This window comes from Pocillopora damicornis, chromosome 3 (genome assembly GCF_964200805.1).
Source record: "Pocillopora damicornis chromosome 3, jaPocDami1.2, whole genome shotgun sequence".
Classification (NCBI taxonomy): domain Eukaryota; kingdom Metazoa; phylum Cnidaria; class Anthozoa; order Scleractinia; family Pocilloporidae; genus Pocillopora; species Pocillopora damicornis.
In genome coordinates this window covers 21,456,351-21,474,765 of record NC_142672.1, presented here as the reverse complement: position 1 = coordinate 21,474,765, position 18,415 = coordinate 21,456,351, and the positions used below count along the sequence as shown (strand labels likewise).

Genomic DNA, 18,415 nt, shown 5'->3' with positions numbered 1-18,415 from the left:
GAATGTAAGGGGGAAAATCAGCATAGAGAGGAAAGAGCCCTCTACTTCTGAAGTGGCCCACATTGGAGCTGAATTGGCTTTTTTTAAAGGGGCCATTTGTGAGAGGGCTGAAATTTCGGGGGCTGTTTTGGCCCCTATAAATTTCAAAGTGGCCTCTGTATTTTTCAAATTCACCCTTCACATGGTCCAATTTGGCCCCTACAACGGGATCAATTCAGCCCCAAAATTGGTGCCAAAAACAGCCCCATTTCAATGGGGCTGAATTGACCCTAAGCGAGTGCCAAACTGGACTCACTCGTTTTGGCCCCATTTTTGGGGCCAAATCAACTCTTTTAATTTTACAGTGTACATTTCGAGTTTGTTCTCCGTTTGGCCTCCGCGCGGCGACCCTCGCACTACCAATACTACCGCTCGCTTCTTCCGTACATCGTTTCACTTTGATCGTGTGAATTATAATGACGACTTTCGAGGCGTCGAGGCGTCCTATGATGAAGCGGTAGTGGCTTTCACGCACCTTGGACAACTTTTCACCAACCTGGATCTCGAATCCTCACCGACAAAGGACTGTCTTCCCTCTACTAGAATGATCTTCCTTGGTCTCACCTACGAAACCGTTGTTGTGACACTGGAAAAGTTACACCAAACTTCACAGCTTCTCTGCTATTGGCTCAGCTGGTAACGGGTTTCCAAGTTTGACATAAGTTTTGCGACCAGCAGACATTTAAAACGCGACCCATTCACGTGAGATGGTCCAAATCTTGTATTATTTCTAAAAGAATACACGGTATGCAGAATCGTTGAGGAAAGAATGAAAGGAAAAGTGATGATTCTCGAAAGGAAAAATATTAACTAAATGTAAACACTGGGCCAAATAGGTAGTGAAAAGCGTAACCTACTCGTGACTGATGAGATAAAAAGTAACTCTAACAGTGGTGGAAGCTGATATTACACCTTTTGCTGATCATTTACGCAAAATGTACATTAATTAACGTCAACAGTTGAAACTATACGGCAAATATACATTCATTAGCACTTCCATGAAATTAATGAACGCGAACGAACTTTCAATAACGCTAATTGCATATGTATTAACATTTAATAGCATCAACGGATGAACAATTGCACCTTTGAACAATCAAACAGAACAAATATACTTTCAATCTCGCGTAATGGTTGATCGTTAACACTAATAGAAAAAAAATCAATTGCATAGTATGACAATCAATTGCGTACGCGCGAACAACTTGTCCCGTGAGGGATCTGGCACTAGGTTGAGGTATGCGCATTGTCAATTGCGGAAATGTTTATGCGAACAGCTTGTGCTTGAAATGTCGATGTTAAAACTAGCAAGAAATACTTGTAGGAAACGTCGTCGCATCCAATTTCATTTCGTAATTGGAATTTTCATTTTGTTTTCATTTGGCTTCGTCTACCGAAGATTGACAAATACTCCTTCCTTTGCTAACGGTTTGTCAAACCCCACCCAGACATTGAAAGACAATGAAACCGAGAAGGCTGAAATTAGATTTACCAAAGAAATAGAAGAGGATAGAAGCATTATTGCTTGCAAAGTTCCTAACGTAGATCCATTCCATCCGAGTGCGGTTAAGTTTATTAGGGATGTTGGAAAACTAAATTGCCAAGGACCGAGGTTTTCAAGTTATGACAACAACGTGCTTCGGATTGAAGGCCAAGGGCTCGTTTCTGCGCAGTACAGAAAGATTTTAAGGGCTCCTGGAAACGACTTCAGTGTTGTGTTATCGGATCCTGTAAATATTCAAAACGAAACAAGCGATCAGCAAGGTAAGTTGCAAATGTCTGACCTAACCTCACTCGCATCTATCTTGCTCTTCTCTAGGTACGCATCTGTGTCGCTTGATATTGAATCGATACAAAAATCTTCCAAGTAAATTAAAATAGGGCATATTGGAAACATTAGTAGATTTGGTAACTTGCAAGTACATGCTCATAAAAAACGATTTAAAACTGCTTGTCGATGTGTTGTGAAACCTTGTGAAAAATGAATAATGGTAAACAGCATGCATGGATCACGTAAGCCAAACTGACCTCAAAAGCGGAGCTTTATTTTTAATGTTAATAGCTTTTATTTCCTGAATGTTTTCGGTGTAATCGATTACCGAGGAATATATGTCAATGTAAAAGATATTGTTGGTCTGATTGAACGGTTTTAAAGCTTCGCAAAACATTGATCGGTCATGGAAGTTTAAAAACAAGTGGTAACTAGTTGAAAAAAGCCCCAAGCAATTTTGCTTAACTCAAATTGCCTCTTTCCTCTTGGTTTTGGCGGACAACCACATAGAGAGAAAATTGCTTCTTTGGCAAACTTTTCTTTCTGAAGAAAGTTTCTTTGTGAATGATTCACTGGTAGAAGTGAAAATTCGACGTTATAAATTCACAGAAGCGCATTTCTATTATCAACAATTGTCAATGAGTAGTAGCCAAGACAACCGGATTAGCAACTTCAAAACTTTTACGTGTTTGATTAAATACCCCTGAGGAAAGAGCTTTTCCACTTGGATGGTTGATGTGAAAGCAAACCTTAAATTGTTGAGGAATTAATTCGCGTCGCCGCGACGCAAATTAATTCCTCCCTATTCCGGCAGAATAGGATCTGCTTAATTTCTCCATTGTTAGTAAATATGTTTTTACTCTTTTCCGATGAAGTTGGCAACGATCTCGGCGGCCATGTTAGTTAAGGGCGATGCTATTGGGTTAAGTGCTTTGTTGCTAATTTAAGACCTCTAGGAGAATTTTAATTTTTTGAGGAAAAGTTTGCCAATCAGTGATGAAAACCTTTTGAAAACCTTGTGTGAACTTCAGATAGATTACACTCCAGGTGAGCAACAAGACGTGTACAAAATAACACCTGCTGAAAGAATTTATTATGAATTCCTGATAAAGGAAACTGAAGCCGAGCTACTTTAATTAGTTTTAAGAGGCTCATAATACTGACTTGTCAGAAGGGAGAGGAACGGGCAGTGAAATTTTAACTGCCCGTTCTTTTTTACCTTTATTATCCCCCTCCTCCCTAGTTTTTTCGGCCATTTCTCTCTCTCATCCCTGATTTTTCCTCCCTCTCTCCCTGATTAGTGCTTTACGAGGTTTAAACATTACAGAATCGCGCCCATTGAAAAACGTCGCACGGGAAAATGCAAATAAGCTAGAAAACAGAAAGAGAGCATGCGTAACTTCACGCAGGCCTGTCAATCCGACTGTCAATCATGTAATCCCCCGTGTACGCAGTGTTCGAAAGTATTGTTTCTTGTGCAGACAACCGAAACGTAGCGCTTTTCATCGAAGAAGAATAGACGTAATTAGTGGCGTTATCTTGATTAGGTTATATTGTTTAAAAATCGGTCAGATGTAAAATTAAATTACCTTTCAAATGCCGGGTTTTCAATTTGTGTTAAGACTCAAATGCGGCAGATTTGCGAGGTTCGACCATCAACTTCGCCAAGAAAGCAAAACATCACAGAAATATTCCTTTTAGTAAAATTTCCGTACTGCCCCATACTATCGTAAAACAAATCTGTTTTCCCAATGGTAAAGTATTGTTTTTGTCACTCTATCCAAGAACTGAACGTATAATGTAGTGTGGGGCTGTGCGGAATTTTACCTTCCTTTTTGGCCCGTTATTGCCGTCAGTTTCAGATAACACGTCGGTAGTCTAATTACTTTTCGAAAAGCTTAAGTATACGTTGTAGATTCTCGCTCCACGTAGGTGCACGCTCACGCTCATAAGCTTACGGATGAACACTTCACGCTCTTTTGATATGCAAACGCCCCCTCGCTCTTTACCGACGAAAATAGCATTTCGTCACTTTGAAACAATGCTAATTGCTCCAATCGTATCTCCATTGTCTCTAAACGGACGCAAAGCGAAATTTTACAACTCCCGTTTGGGAATTTGTCAATTCAGATCTAAAGCGACCAAAGTTGGCGGTGAGCGTTTGCAACCTCATTCCTAGGTCATTGCGCCCGCAAAGCATCATGGGTACCCCACTTTTCTCGGGCGACGCTTTTCAATGGGCGCGATTCCGTAATGTCAGGTGACACTACACTGCAGTACCTCGTTTCCATGTCTGAAAAGAAGGAAAACATTTGAAACGCGTTTTTCTTCTTCTTCAGCACGTGCAGTAGTACTTTATTTCTTTCCATACCGTTTGATTTTGTAACGTAAGCTTGAAGCTTTGATCTTACAACATCTATTAAAAATGCTTTACATAGGGCAGAATGGTTACTCATAACTACTTGCCAGATGAAATAGAATAACACAAGTACATTTATTAAACATTGTATTGTATCTACATTGTGTGAAACTAATTAACAACTTACCACCTCCTTTCCGGCTTTAAAGTCAGAGAATGTCGTGATATCTTGCAGGAACTCGAACCTGCTTGCTGCTGTACTTACGTGTGGGCATGTTGCACTGGCCAATTTGTTCTGCCAGTTCATCGCCACTTTCGTCACTATCATTATTGGACCTATCGTGCCTATCATAATGTCCTGTCGTGCGTGTTCAGTCAACAGTTTGCAGCTAACACAGAAATTTTGACTCGAAAACAAGTCCCAGACACTCTTCAAACTTATTTCTCTATGCTCTATGAGTTTGGGATCGCATTCTATCGCGTTGTTTTACAGCTTCAAGTGGTAAAACTCTTCGCAACTGTGTCTAAAGGCTCAGTCTCTCGAATAATCCTTAAAAATGATGTGTTTATTTGTAACATTCAACAACGAGGAACTATAGCTTGTTGGGCTACAGGGTAGGCAGTTAACAACACACACCATATCAAGCATAACACGTAAATGTTGTAAATCATTGTCAGTGTTTCCATTTGCAATGTTTTCAGTGTGGATTTCCATGGCTTTCTTATACTTTGATCCACAATCAGAAGAGTTGAAAATCACAACTAATTTTCTGCACTGCATTTCTATGCTCGTGAATGATATGAAGTTGAAAATGGAAAGAGAAATTCCATATCAAAAAGCAACCATGTATTATTTTGTTTATTAAATAAATACCACGGGCCTTAGATGACAAGAAAAGTCGACTCTATCAATGAATGAGCAAACCATCCTGGATTAAGAATGGTGAACGTTTTGCCATTCATTCCTCAAGCTGACAGAGTGATGCGAATGGCGAGTGACGTGAATGGCGAGTTTTTCTGCAGCTGACTGGTGATATCAAACACATGTAAAAAAGTTATCGTAATTTTACACGTGTGCAGTTACTGCTTTTCTCGGCCGGGATTGGAAAACGTTTTAAAAACACAGTAGTTTATTGGACACATAATATTCTGTTCAGGAAGAGAGATTATATTCTGTGCTATCAGAGAAATAATATTATGTGGTATCATCCTTACAAATTCTTCGATTAAGTAACCTATAATTTCTCCCCACAATTTTACTGCTGAATCAAACAGTTATTTCATGAGAGTGGAAGAAATTGTCACCAACTTTAGAAGCATTTTGGTGCCATAAGGAATGTATGGAAAACAGAAGGGAAAAAAAAGTCTATATGTATTTCATTTATTTTTCAGGTAGTTTTCATGGTGAAGCAGCGGTGGATCACGACTTTATCCGAGTCGAGGTCGTGACGTCTTCGGGAGCCACGAAAAGTGACGTACACATGCACGTGTTTCCTAAACAGGAAGTTCTCAAAAGGGAACAGAAACCTGGCGGTATTCCACTAAATGTTGCGCTAGTTATGTTTGACTCTACTTCAACTGCTAACTTTAAACGAAAATTACCCAAAAGCTGGAAACATTTGACTACGAATTTAAACTCTATTGTTATGCGAGGTAAGTCCCATAAAACTCCATTTCACTTAATTTTACCCGCAAAAGATGTAATCGGTTATTAATACGCCTATCGATGCAAAAAGACAGCCGTGACTAGCCTCTTGCATTAGAGGTTACCCCAGAAGAGCTTTAACCTTTCAAAACACCCTGCTTCTCGACCTTACACCCCCGTTTACTGACTCGACTTTTCTTCCTCACCGGGAAATAAGGCCGCCTCCACAACCCTTTCGGGAAATTTGCGATAACAGCAGCTTGTCGACTACTATTCTCTCTTTATCTATTATCCGAAACATCCCTGCTGTTTCCCATTTATTGTTTTCCCGCTGGTACGACTATGGTTTCTCTCTCTGCCCCAGTTAGCTCTTAGAAGTAGTGTTTTCCAATTTCAGCAAAAAGTCATTGGTTTTTTTCCTAACCTTGAAGGAAAATACTATCGCGGGTCTAAGGTCCCGCCTAATAGTTCACGGTTTACTAGCTCTCTGGCTAAAAACTTGATTGTGATGAATCTGCGTGCGAATCGATCACAGTAGATTTTCTGGGTGACACAATATGAACGCTTCAAATGGTAATGGCCCTGAGGATGGTAGTCCATTTTCCTAAGCTATTCCATCGTAGGGTTGAAAAGATAGAAATCGGCTCCGCTCTAAAAATAAAGAAAAGAAAGCCTTACCAGCTCGTCCATTTCCCCTACTTAACGGAAAAAGTGAGGCAAGTGGTACTTCTAGTAATCTAACACTTTCACTGTATTTTCAACGCCTTGGTGACTATAATTTATAAGAGTCCTATCTTTCTACAATTTGTGATATCCCCTTATTCAGAGTGAAACATTCCTTTTTTGTTTTGTCATTTGGTGACTATAAGCGTACGCGCAGCCATAGCTTTAAATCAGTCACGCCTTCCTTTCTGTGTGAAGCAAAGATCAGTTGAGTCTTCCTTGATTTTTACCCAATTGACAGGTGAGACAATCGTAGGAGATGGCACCGCTTCCCAGCTGGTTGCAATGTTAACTGGTTTACCGGAGAAAAACCAACAGGATGCACGAAAGAGAAAAAGTTCATCGAAAACTGTCGACAGCTGGCGGTGGATTTTTAAAGATCTAAAAGAAAAAGGATACGCTACTTGTTTTTCAGAAGATTCACCAGGAACTGCAGCGTTCAATTATCGCTTAAACGGTTTCCGAGACCCTCCTACTGACCATTACGGCAGACCATTCTGGATGGAGGCAGACAAACTTTTGAGAGCACATTGTGTCAACAGCCGAGCATCTCACAATGTATCTTTTGAATATCTACTGAGTTTTTTCCGTAGATATAGGGATCGGCCGAGGTTTGCGTTCGCCTCGCACTGTGCAATTTCTCATGATGACATAAACACGATTGGCTACGTAGACGATGATCTAAAAATATTTCTCGATGAGTTTGAGAAAGAATCATTCTTAGATAATACAATGCTGATTATTTTCAGTGACCATGGAGCGCGCTTCTCAAATTTGAGGAAAACACTTCAAGGTAAACTCGAAGAAAGGCTTCCATTTATGTCAATCACTTTACCGAAATGGTTTCAAGAAAAGTACCCAGACCTCAACAATAATCTCGTTTACAATTCGCATATTCTTACATCACCGTTTGACGTTTATGCTACTCTACGTCACATTCTTTCATACCCACAGTATCCAAGCGGAATTATCACTGGTCAGAGCCTTTTTAGCCGAATTGAGAGGACAAATCGCACATGTGCAAGTACAGGTGTAGCAGATCATTATTGCCCTTGTCTTGATTTGGAAGCCGTGTCACTCGATGAGCCCGTTGTCAAAGAAATAGCAGCTTTTGTCTTAAAGCATATTAATGATCTGACGTCACAAACCGATGAACTATCAAAACTATGTCAGCGGTTGCAGTTGAAGGAAATAAAGAGCGCGTTTCGTGAGATGCCGAAGGAAGCCATGCAAAGATTTGAAAGGTCAAAGCACGCCGCAGATGACAGATGTGACAGCTGCGAAGCGCTGTTGGGCCAAAAGACTGAAAACACTCTCGTCAGGGACACCTTATATCAGATACAATTTACAACATCTCCGAACGAAGGATTTTACGAAGTATCTGTTAGAATGAAGCAAGGTGTTCCTGAACTTACAGCGGAAATAAGTCGGATTGATGCTTATAAAAACCAGGCAGACTGTATCTCACACAATTTTCCTCTACTTCGGAAATATTGTTACTGTTCGACAATTTCTTCATCTAGGGTGAAATAATCATTTTGTTCTCTATGAAGACCTTGACTCAATAGAGTAAACTCAAAATCTTGGACTATAAGTACGTATAGTAGATATTTTTAAAAAATAGCTGCCTTTCGAATGCGGAGATCACGCGTATGCAAATGACAGACGGTAAAAATCCGGCTGGGTTTTTTTTTTCATTTCATGGTCAAATTGCACAGCTAGCCAATAGGAATGCGTAAAACCGTTATCGATTTTTATCTATGGTACACAAAGATCATTGCGTCACGATGCAAATATATATTGAGCCACTATGAGGCGGAAAGTGATAGAAATGGAAAATAGCGGAATTTGACTCGTGCAGGCGAGGTAAGATTTGGATTCAAGCGGCTAAATTTGACGAATTTTGCAAACGGAAATTCGATAGACCCGTGATATTATTTTGTGCTGTTTTTGTAGGCAATTTATACGTTAATTATTCTGCGGAGTTGGATGTTTACCATAATTGTGGACCTTGGCTTTTGAAATAAGAGAAACCTTGCAATGCTGCAAGACCAGTTATTATAAGTTCACGACCATGTTTAACCTGTAGCTTGCAGAGCAGGCGTAATTTTGACGAGCGAGTGCTCAGTATTTTCTTAACGAAAATTATGGCCGCCATCTTTGATTTTAATGGCAGCGGAAGGCTGGAGAGAGAAATAATTTGGACCAAGGGGCGGTCGACGGTCAAAAATAAGGAGAGGGGTAAGGTGGGGGAGTTAAATTCTTGCCCTTTCCCCGCCCCCTACCCCCACCGTCCACTCTAACTCCAAATTAAACATGGCCAGTCGGGTAAACGACCGCGTGCTTATAACGTTATTTCGCGCTAGCTAATAGGGCGCCTGCTCTTCAGGCTACTGACGGTTCAATTTTAGGTCTGACGGTAATAAGGAAGACGTTTCTTCAATGAGTTTTAGTTAATGTTATGTTTTTCATCGTTTGACATAAATTATTAACTATAGACCTAAATCCTCAGGCTGGATTCATTAAGGCGGTTGTCTGTAGTAGCTACATTTGGCAATAAATGGCTTTCACTTGGGGTAAAAGAGCACAGAACACGTCATCACAATGCAAGTTAAGATAAATGCGAGTAAGGTTAAGACTTATTTGCATATTTTCAGACTTCCACACTTATACAGTTCCAAATTATAAATAAATAAAAATATAAATAAATAAAGAAGATAAATAAAAATAGCCACATACAGATAGCAACTTTAAATTTAAATAAATAATAACAACATTAATAATAATAATAATAGTATTAAAATATTTATTCAGACCATTCGGTCTCTCAGGAATAACCAGGATGGTCTGCTGTCATTTTCAGTAGGAGGGTCTCGGAAAACGAAAATCGAATGCTGTACTTTGTGGTGTATCTTCTGAAAAACCAGTGGCCTTTTAGATCTCTGAAAATCCAGCCCCAGCTATCGACAGTTGTCGATGAACTTATTCCTTTTTGTGCTTTCTGTGACGTTCTTTCCGAAAAACATCGTAACAAATTGGGGAGATTGACCAAAAGCGTTTTCCTCCCAAACCTTTCCAACAAGATGGTCTGTTGGAGCAATCTCAGCCATGTGTGATGGTATTATCTCGTAGTGGTGATAATAAAAATGATAAATAAAAATAGCCACATACAGATAGCAACTTTAAATTTAAATAAACAATAATAACATTAATAATAATGATAATAATAATAATAATAATAATAATAATAACAATAATAATAATAATATTAAAATAATTTATTCATTCCATTCGGTCTCTCAGGAATAAAAAACTAGAGATCTTTCGGTCACAGAGTTTGTTTACGGATATCTGGATATTTTGACTTCACAAACCCCACCCACACAAGCCTTAATGCAACAACACTGATGTCCCTCATGCGCCTCGCCTCCAAATATCAATGGCACGCTGTTTTATCCTTCCACGTCACACGTGCCAATTGGGGCGACAATTTCAGCGAAATCGAACGCTTCAATATTAGAGTTAAACCGTCTTCCCACGAAACTTCTCACTGCCAACCACAACAAAAACCATTCCACCGCACACAATAGCAACCGGCGGCAGAATTATTGCCATGAGTGGAACCGTAACGGCTCCTGCAGCAGCTCGTCTCAACAACAGGGTGCAGAACATATTTGTTCATACTGCAAACTTCCGGACTTTACCTTACTCTCCTTCGTTCCGCAGATTTCGTAGACCCTATCTTAGCTAAGGGCCCAGTTTGTTACCTTTTCAAGAAAGACTTGAAACGCGCATACAGGCAAATCCACGTAGACCCCAAGGACTACATCTTTCTTGGTTATCGCTGGCAGGATTTATTACATTTCGAGTTTGTTCTCCGTTTGGCCTCCGCGCGGCGACCCTCGCACTACCAACACTACCGCTCACTTCTTCCGTACATCGTTTCACTTTGATTGTGTAAATTATAATGACGACTTTCGAGGCGTCGAGGCTGGCGTCCTATGATGAAGCGGTACTGGCTTTCACGCACCTTGGACAACTTTACACCAACCTGGGTCTCGAATCCTCACCGACAAAGGACTGTCTTCCCTCTACTAGAATGATCTTCCTTGGTCTCACCTACGAAACCGTTGTTGTGACACTGGACAAGTTACACCAAACTTCACAGCTTCTCTGCTATTGGCTCAGCTCGTTACGGGTTTCCAAGTCTGACATAAGTTTTTCGACCAACAGACATTTAAAACGCGACCCATTCACGCGAGATGGTCCAAATCTTGTATTATTTCTGAAAGAATACACGGTACGCAGAATCGTTGAGGAAAGAATGAAAGGAAAAGTGATGATTCTGGAAAGGAAAATATTAACTAAATATAAACACTGGGCCAAATAGGTAGTGAAAAGCGTAACCTACTGGTGGAAGCTGATATTATCATAACTACACGTTTTGCCACGAAATGTAGATAAAAGGTGTTCTTCAAAATTTTCGCTCTTTTTGGGATATCTGCGGTTATGGTCGCATCCCCACACAGAGTAACGATCTCCTCAGCCCATCGTAGAACGAAGAAAGCTTTGCAAACGTTTGAGGCTTTTCTTGACTCTGTTTCCCGCCGAAGTTCAACAAACATTGATGACGCGCGAACAACTTGTCCCGTGAGGGATCTGGCACTAGGTTGAGGTATGCGCATTGGCGATTGCGGAAATGTTTATGCGAACAGCTTGTGCTTGAAATGTCGATGTTAAAACTAGCAAGAAATACTTGTAGGAAACGTCGTCGCATCCAATGGCATTTTATAACTGGAATTTTCATTTTGTTTTCATTTGGCCTCGTCTACCGAAGATTGACAAATACTCCTTCCTTTACTAACGGTTTGTCAAACCCCACCCAGACATTGAAAGACAATGAAACCAAGAAGGCTGAAATTAGATTTACCAAAGAAATAGAAGAGGATAGAAGCATTATTGCTTGCAAAGTTCCTAACGTAGATCCATTCCATCCGAGTGTGGTTAAGTTTATGAGGGATGTTGGAAAACTAAATTGCCAAGGACCGAGGTTTTCAAGCTATGACAACAACGTGCTTCGGATTGAAGGCCAAGGGCTTGTTTCTGCGCAGTACAGAAAGATTTTAAGGGCTCCTGGAAACGACTTCAGTGTTGTGTTATCGGATCCTGTAAATATTCAAAACGAAACAAGCGATCAGAAAGGTAAGTTGCAAATGTCTGACCTAAGCTCACTCGCATCTATCTTGCTCTTCTCTAGGTACGCATCTGTGTCGCTTGATATTGAATCGATACAAAAATCTTGCAAGTAAATTAAAACAGAGCATATTGGATTTGGTAACTTGCAAGTACATGCTCATAAAAAACGACTTAAAACTGCTTGTCGATGTGTTGCGAAACCTTGTGAAAATGAATAACGGTAAACAGCATGCATGGATTCTGTAGGCCAAACTGACCTCAAAAGCGGAGCTTTATTTTTAATGTTAATAGCTTTTATTTCCTGAATGTTTTCGGTGTAATCGATTACCGAGGAATATATGTCAATGTAAAAGATATTGTTGGTCTGATTCAACGGTTTTAAACCTTCGCAAAACATTGATTGGTCATGGAAGTTTAAAAACAAGTGGTAACTAGTTGAAAAAAGCCCCAAGCAATTTTGCTTAACTCAAATTACTTCTTTCCTCTTGGTTTTGGCGGACAACCATATAGAGAGAAAATTGCTTCTTTGGCAAGCTTTTCTTTCTGAAGAATCGACTAAGGACTGAGAATTTTTTCCGTGACTCACTGAGTCTTCAGCGAGGAACGCAAGAAATTTGCATTTTTGTCATGCAAAGAAACTTTCATAAATATAATTTGCGAAGAAGAACAATAACAGCCGGTGGAGTAATAAACCTTCTACAGTTGAATAGCCTACTTAACTAGAAAATTGTATCCATGAAAAAGTTTCTTTGTGAATGATTCACTGTTAGAAGTGAAAATTCGACTCAGTTATTAATTCACAAAGTTGCGCAACGTGGGAAATTTGCATTTTCTTTCACGCACAGGCGCATTTCTATTATCAACAATCGTCAAGGAGTAGTAACCAAAACAACCGGATTAGCAACTTCAAACTTTTACGTGTTTGATTTAATAACCCTGAGGAAAGAGTTTTTGAAGCACAAACAACGAATCAGAAGGTTATAGTTCTTTTCTTTACTTTTTCAGAATGCTAGAACAAGGGCTTTCCACTTGGATGGTTGATGTGAAAGCAAACCTTAAATTGTTGAGGAATTAATTCGCGTCGCCGCGACGCGAATTAATTTCTCCCTATTCCGGCAGAATAGGATCTGCTTAAGTTCTCCATCGTTAGTAAATATGTTTTTACTCTTTTCCGATAAAGTTGGCAACGATCTCGGCGGCCATGTTAGTTAATGGCGATGCTATTAGGTTAAGTGCTTTGTTGCTAATTTAAGACCTCTAAGAGAATTTTAATTTTTTGAGGAAAAGTTTGCCAATCAGTGATGAAAACCTTTTGAAAACCTTGTGTGAACTTCAGATAGATTACGCTCCAGGTGAGCAACAAAACGTGTACAAAATTCACCTGCTGAAAGAATTTATTACGAATTCCTGATAAAGGAAACTGAAGCCGAGCTACTTTAATTAGTTTTAAGAGGCTCATAATACTGACTTGTCAGAAGGGAGAGGAACGGGCAGTTAAGTTTTAACTGCCCGTTTTTTTTTTACCTTTATTATCTCCCTCCTCCCTAATTTTTTCGGCCATTTCTCTCTCCTCCCTGATTTTTCCTCTCTCTCTCCCTGATTAGTGCTTTACGAGGTTTAAATCAGGCGACACTACACTGCAGTATCTCGTTTCCATGTCTGAAAAGGAAAACATTTGAGCATTTTTCTTCTTACTCAGCACGTGCAGTAGTACTTTATTTCTTTCCATACCGTTTTATTTTGTAACGTAAGCTTGAAGCTTTGATCTTACAACATTTATTAAAAATGCTTTACATAGGGCAGAATGGTTACTCATAACTACTTGCCAGATGAAATAGAATAACACAAGTACATTTATTAAACATTGTATTGTATCTACATTGTGTGAAAGTAATTTACAACTTACCACCTCACTTCCGGCTTTAAAGTCAGAGAATGTCGTGATAGCTTGCAGGAACTCGAACCTGCTTGCTGCTGCACTTACGTGTGGGCATGTTGCACTGGCTAATTTGTTCTGCCAGTTCATCGCCACTTTCGTCACTATCATTATTGGACCTATCGTGCCTATCATAATGTCCTGTCGTGCGTGTTCAGTCAACAGTTTGCAGCTAACACAGAAATTTTGACTCGAAAACAAGTCCCAGACACTCTTCAAACTTATTTCTCTATGCTCTATGAGTTTGGGATCGCATTCTATCGCGTTGTTTTACAGCTTCAAGTGGTAAAACTCATTGCAACTGTGCCTAAAGGCTCTGTCTCTCGAATAATCCTCAATAATGATGTGTTTATTTTGTAACCTTCAACAACGAGGAACAACATACACCATATCAAGCATAACACGTAAATGTTGTAGATCATTGTCAGTGTTTCCATTTGCAAGGTTGTCATGTTTTAATGAAAGCACCAAAGCATGACTCACCACAGGCGGCCCAAGCTCCAGCTGTGAGATGATCATCTTGCACAATAACAGTCATGGCGGAATTATAAGAGTTTGTATGGGCATATTTACGACCGCCCTCAGGAATAAAAAAAATACGTCAAATTCTCAAAAAAAATACCTCACTTTACTTCCACAGTGTATCATTTGTTATCTGACCGCTTACTTTGATGAAAAGAGCCCATTTTAGCGAGTTGTTCATTTCGACGTTTTCAACGTACATAAGAAAAGCCCAAGGCTGAACACTCCATTTCCGAACGCCTGAGCCGAGAAGTGCAAAATCCAAGCTCAAAATGAAGGGCGACCACAAATCCAACGCAGAATCCAAGCAAATATACTGTAGTTTCATTTCAATACACTAAAAACTCAATCTTCCCCGCGCAACCGACACCACAGGCGGCCCAAGCTCACGTCTCGAGAAAGCCAACGATGAATTCATGAACGCGTCATGAAATCATCGTTGGCTTTTTCTCGAGACGTGAGCTTGGGCCGCCTGTGGGTTACCAAGCTGGTTTTCAACGGTCGTGTGTCAAGGTTGATGTGGCCGCGGGCTGTTAGAAACCTCTAAACTGGAAATTTTTGAAAAGACTCGATACAGGGAAGGACATAAGATTGTTGATACCACAAGCGGAGAATGAGAATGGAAGAAATTGTCACCAACTTTAGAAGCATTTTGGTGCCATAAGGAATGTATGGAAAACAGAAGGGAAAATATGCATACAGATGTTTGAGTACAAGGTGTTAATCAAAAGTCTATATTTTCGTTTATTTTTCAGGTAGTTTTCATGGTGAAGCAGCGGTGGATCACGACTTTATCCGAGTCGAGGTCGTGACGTCTTCGGGAGCCACGAAAAGTGACGTACACATGCACGTGTTTCCTAAACAGGAAGTTCTCAAAAGGGAACAGAAACCTGGCGGTATTCCACTAAATGTTGCGCTAGTTATGTTTGATTCTACGTCAACTGCTAACTTTAAACGAAAATTACCCAAAAGCTGGAAACATTTGACTACGAATTTAAACTCTATTGTTATGCGAGGTAAGTCCCATAAAACTCCATTTTACTTAATTTTACCCGCAAATGATGTAATCGGTTATTAATACGCCTATCGATGCAAAAAAAACAGCCGTGACTAGCCTCTTGCATTAGAGGTTACCCCAGAAGAGCTTTAACCTTTCAAAACACCCTGCTTCTCGACCTTACACCCCCGTTAACTGACTCGCCTTTTCTTCCTCGCCGGGAAAATAAGGCCGCTTCCATAACCCTCTCCGGAAATTTGCGATAACAGCAGCTTGTCGACGACTATTCTCCTTTTATCCAAAACATCCCTGCTGTTTCCCATTTATTGTTTTCCCGCTGGTACGACTGTGGTTTCTCTCTCTGCCCCAGTTAGCTCTTAGATGTAGTGTTTTCCAATTTCAGCAAAAAGTCATTGCTTTTTTCCCAACATAGAAGGAAAATACTATCGCGGGTCTAAGGTCCCGCCTAATAGTTCACGATTTACTAGCTCTCTGGCTAAAAACTTGATAGTGATGAATCTGCGTGCGAATCGATTGCTGTAGATTTTCTGGGTGACACAATATTTAACGCTTCAAATGGTAATGGCCCTGAGGATGGTAGTCCATTTTCCTAGGCTATTCCATCGCAAGGTTGAAAAGATAGAAATCGGCTCCGCTCTAAAAATAAAGAAAAGAAAGCCTTACCAGCTCGTCCATTTCCCCTACCTAACGGAAAAAGTGAGGCAAGTGGTACTTCTAGTAATCTAACACTATCACTGTGTTTTCAACGCCTTGGTGACTATAATTTATAAGAGTCCTTTCTTTCTACAATTTGTGATATCCCCTTATTCAGAGTGAAACATTCCTTTTTTGTTTTGTCATTTGGTGACTATAAGCGTACGCGCAGCCATAGCTTTAAATCAGTCACGCCTTCCTTTCTGTGTGAAGCAAAGATCAGTTGAGTCTTCCTTGATTTTTACCCAATTGACAGGTGAGACAATCGTTGGAGATGGCACTACTGCCCAGCTGGCTGCAATGTTAACTGGTTTACCGGAGAAAAACCAACAGGATGCACGAAAGAGAAAAAGTTCATCGAAAACTGTCGACAGCTGGCGGTGGATTTTTAAAGATCTAAAAGAAAAAGGATACGCTACTTGTTTTTCAGAAGATTCACCAGGAACTGCAGCGTTCAATTATCGCTTAAACGGTTTCCGAGACCCTCCTACTGACCATTACGGCAGACCATTCTGGATGGAGGCAGACAAACTTTTGAGAGCACATTGTGTCAACAGCCGAGCATCTCACAATGTATCTTTTGAATATCTACTGAGTTTCTTCCGTAGATATAGGGATCGGCCGAGGTTTGCTTTCGCCTCACACGGTGCAATTTCTCATGATGACATAAACACGATTGGCTACGTAGACGATGATCTAAAAATATTTCTCGATGAGTTTGAGAAAGAATCATTCTTAGATAATACAATGCTGATTATTTTCAGTGACCATGGAGCGCGCTTCTCAAATTTGAGGAAAACACTTCAAGGTAAACTCGAAGAAAGGCTTCCATTTATGTCAATCACTTTACCGAAATGGTTTCAAGAAAAGTACCCAGACCTCAACAATAATCTCGTTAACAATTCGCATATTCTTACATCACCGTTTGACGTTTACGCTACTCTACGTCACATTCTTTCATACCCACAGTATCCAAGCGGAATTATCACTGGTCAGAGCCTTTTTAGCCGAATTGAGAGGAAAAATCGCACATGTGCAAGTACAGGTGTAGCAGATCATTATTGCCCTTGTCTTGATTTGGAAGCCGTGTCACTCGATGAGCCCGTTGTCAAAGAAATAGCAGCTTTTGTCTTAAAGCATATTAATGATCTGACGTCACATACCGATGAATTATCAAAACTATGTCAGCGGCTGCAGTTGAAGGAAATAAAGAGCGCGTTTCGTGAGATGCCGAAGGAAGCCCTGCAAAGATTTGAAAGGGCAAAGCACGCCGCAGATGACAGATGTGACGGCTGCGAAGCGCTGTTGGGCCAAAAGACTGAAAACACTCTCGTCAGGGACACTTTATATCAGATACAATTTACAACATCTCCGAACGAAGGATTTTACGAAGTTTCGGTTCGAATGAAGCAAGGTGTTCCTGAACTTACAGCGGAAATAAGTCGGATTGATGCTTATAAAAACCAGGCAGACTGTATCTCACACAATTTTCCTCTACTTCGGAAATACTGTTACTGTTCGACAATTTCTTCATCTAGGGTGAAATAATCAGTTTGCTCTCTGTGAAGACCTTGACTCAATAAAGTAAACTCAAAATCTTGGACTAGGGACGTATAGTAAATATTTTTAAAAAAATAGCTGCCTTTCGAATGCGGGGATCACACGTACGCATATGACAGACGGTAAAAATCCGGCTGGGTTTCTCTTTCCTTTCATGGACAAATTGCACAGCTAGCCAATAGGAATGCATAAAATCGTTATCGATTTTTATCTATGGTAAACAAAGATCATTGCCTTACAATGGAAATATATATTGAGCCACCACGAGGCGAAGAGTGACAGAACTGGAAAATAGCGGAATTTGACTCGTGCAGGCGAAGTAAGATTTGGATTAAAGCGGTTAAATTTGACGAATTTTGCAAACGGAAATTCGATAGACCCGTGATACTATTTTGTGCTGTTTTTGTAGGCAATTTATACGTTAATTATTCTGCGGAGTTGGATGTTTACCATAATTGTGGACATTGGCTTTTGAAATAAGATAAAACCTTGCAATGCTGCAAGACCAATTATTACAAGTTCACGACCATGTTTAACTGATAGCCTGCAGAGCAGGCGTAATTTTGACGAGCGAGTGCTCAGTATTTTCTTGACGAAAATTATGGCCGCCATCTTTGATTTTAATGGCAGCGGAAGGCTGGGGAGAGAAATAATTTGGACCAAGGGGGTGGTCGACGGTCAAAAATAAGGAGAGGGGTAGGATGGGGGAGTGAAAATTCTTGCCCTCCCCCCCTACCCCCACCGTCCACTCTAACTCCAAAATAAACATGGCCGGTCGAGTAAACGACCGCGTGCTTATAGCGTTACCTCGCGCTAGCTAATAAGACACCTGCACTACAGGCTACTGACGGTTCAATTTTAGGTCTGTCGGTAATCAGGATGACGTTTCTTCGATGAGTTTGAGTTAATGTTATGTTTTTCATCATTTGATATAAATTATTAACTATAGACCT

The 18,415-nt window shown here is 40.3% G+C and overlaps 2 protein-coding genes across 2 annotated transcripts; both read left to right on the top strand.

The window, feature by feature from the left end:
* The first annotated feature begins 666 nt into the window (after positions 1-666).
* Positions 667-9,119, top strand: LOC149048814 (uncharacterized). The gene is made up of 3 exons (XM_089201920.1): positions 667-1,803; positions 5,562-5,822; positions 6,779-9,119. The coding sequence occupies exons 1-3, from the start codon at positions 1,215-1,217 to the stop codon at positions 8,068-8,070; spliced, it is 2,142 nt and encodes a 713-aa protein (XP_089058046.1). The 5' UTR covers positions 667-1,214; the 3' UTR covers positions 8,071-9,119.
* A 1,892-nt stretch (positions 9,120-11,011) lies between these two features.
* On the top strand, positions 11,012-17,505 carry LOC149048813 (uncharacterized). The gene is made up of 3 exons (XM_089201921.1): positions 11,012-11,739; positions 14,947-15,207; positions 16,159-17,505. The coding sequence occupies exons 1-3, from the start codon at positions 11,265-11,267 to the stop codon at positions 17,448-17,450; spliced, it is 2,028 nt and encodes a 675-aa protein (XP_089058047.1). The 5' UTR covers positions 11,012-11,264; the 3' UTR covers positions 17,451-17,505.
* Positions 17,506-18,415: the final 910 nt, after the last annotated feature.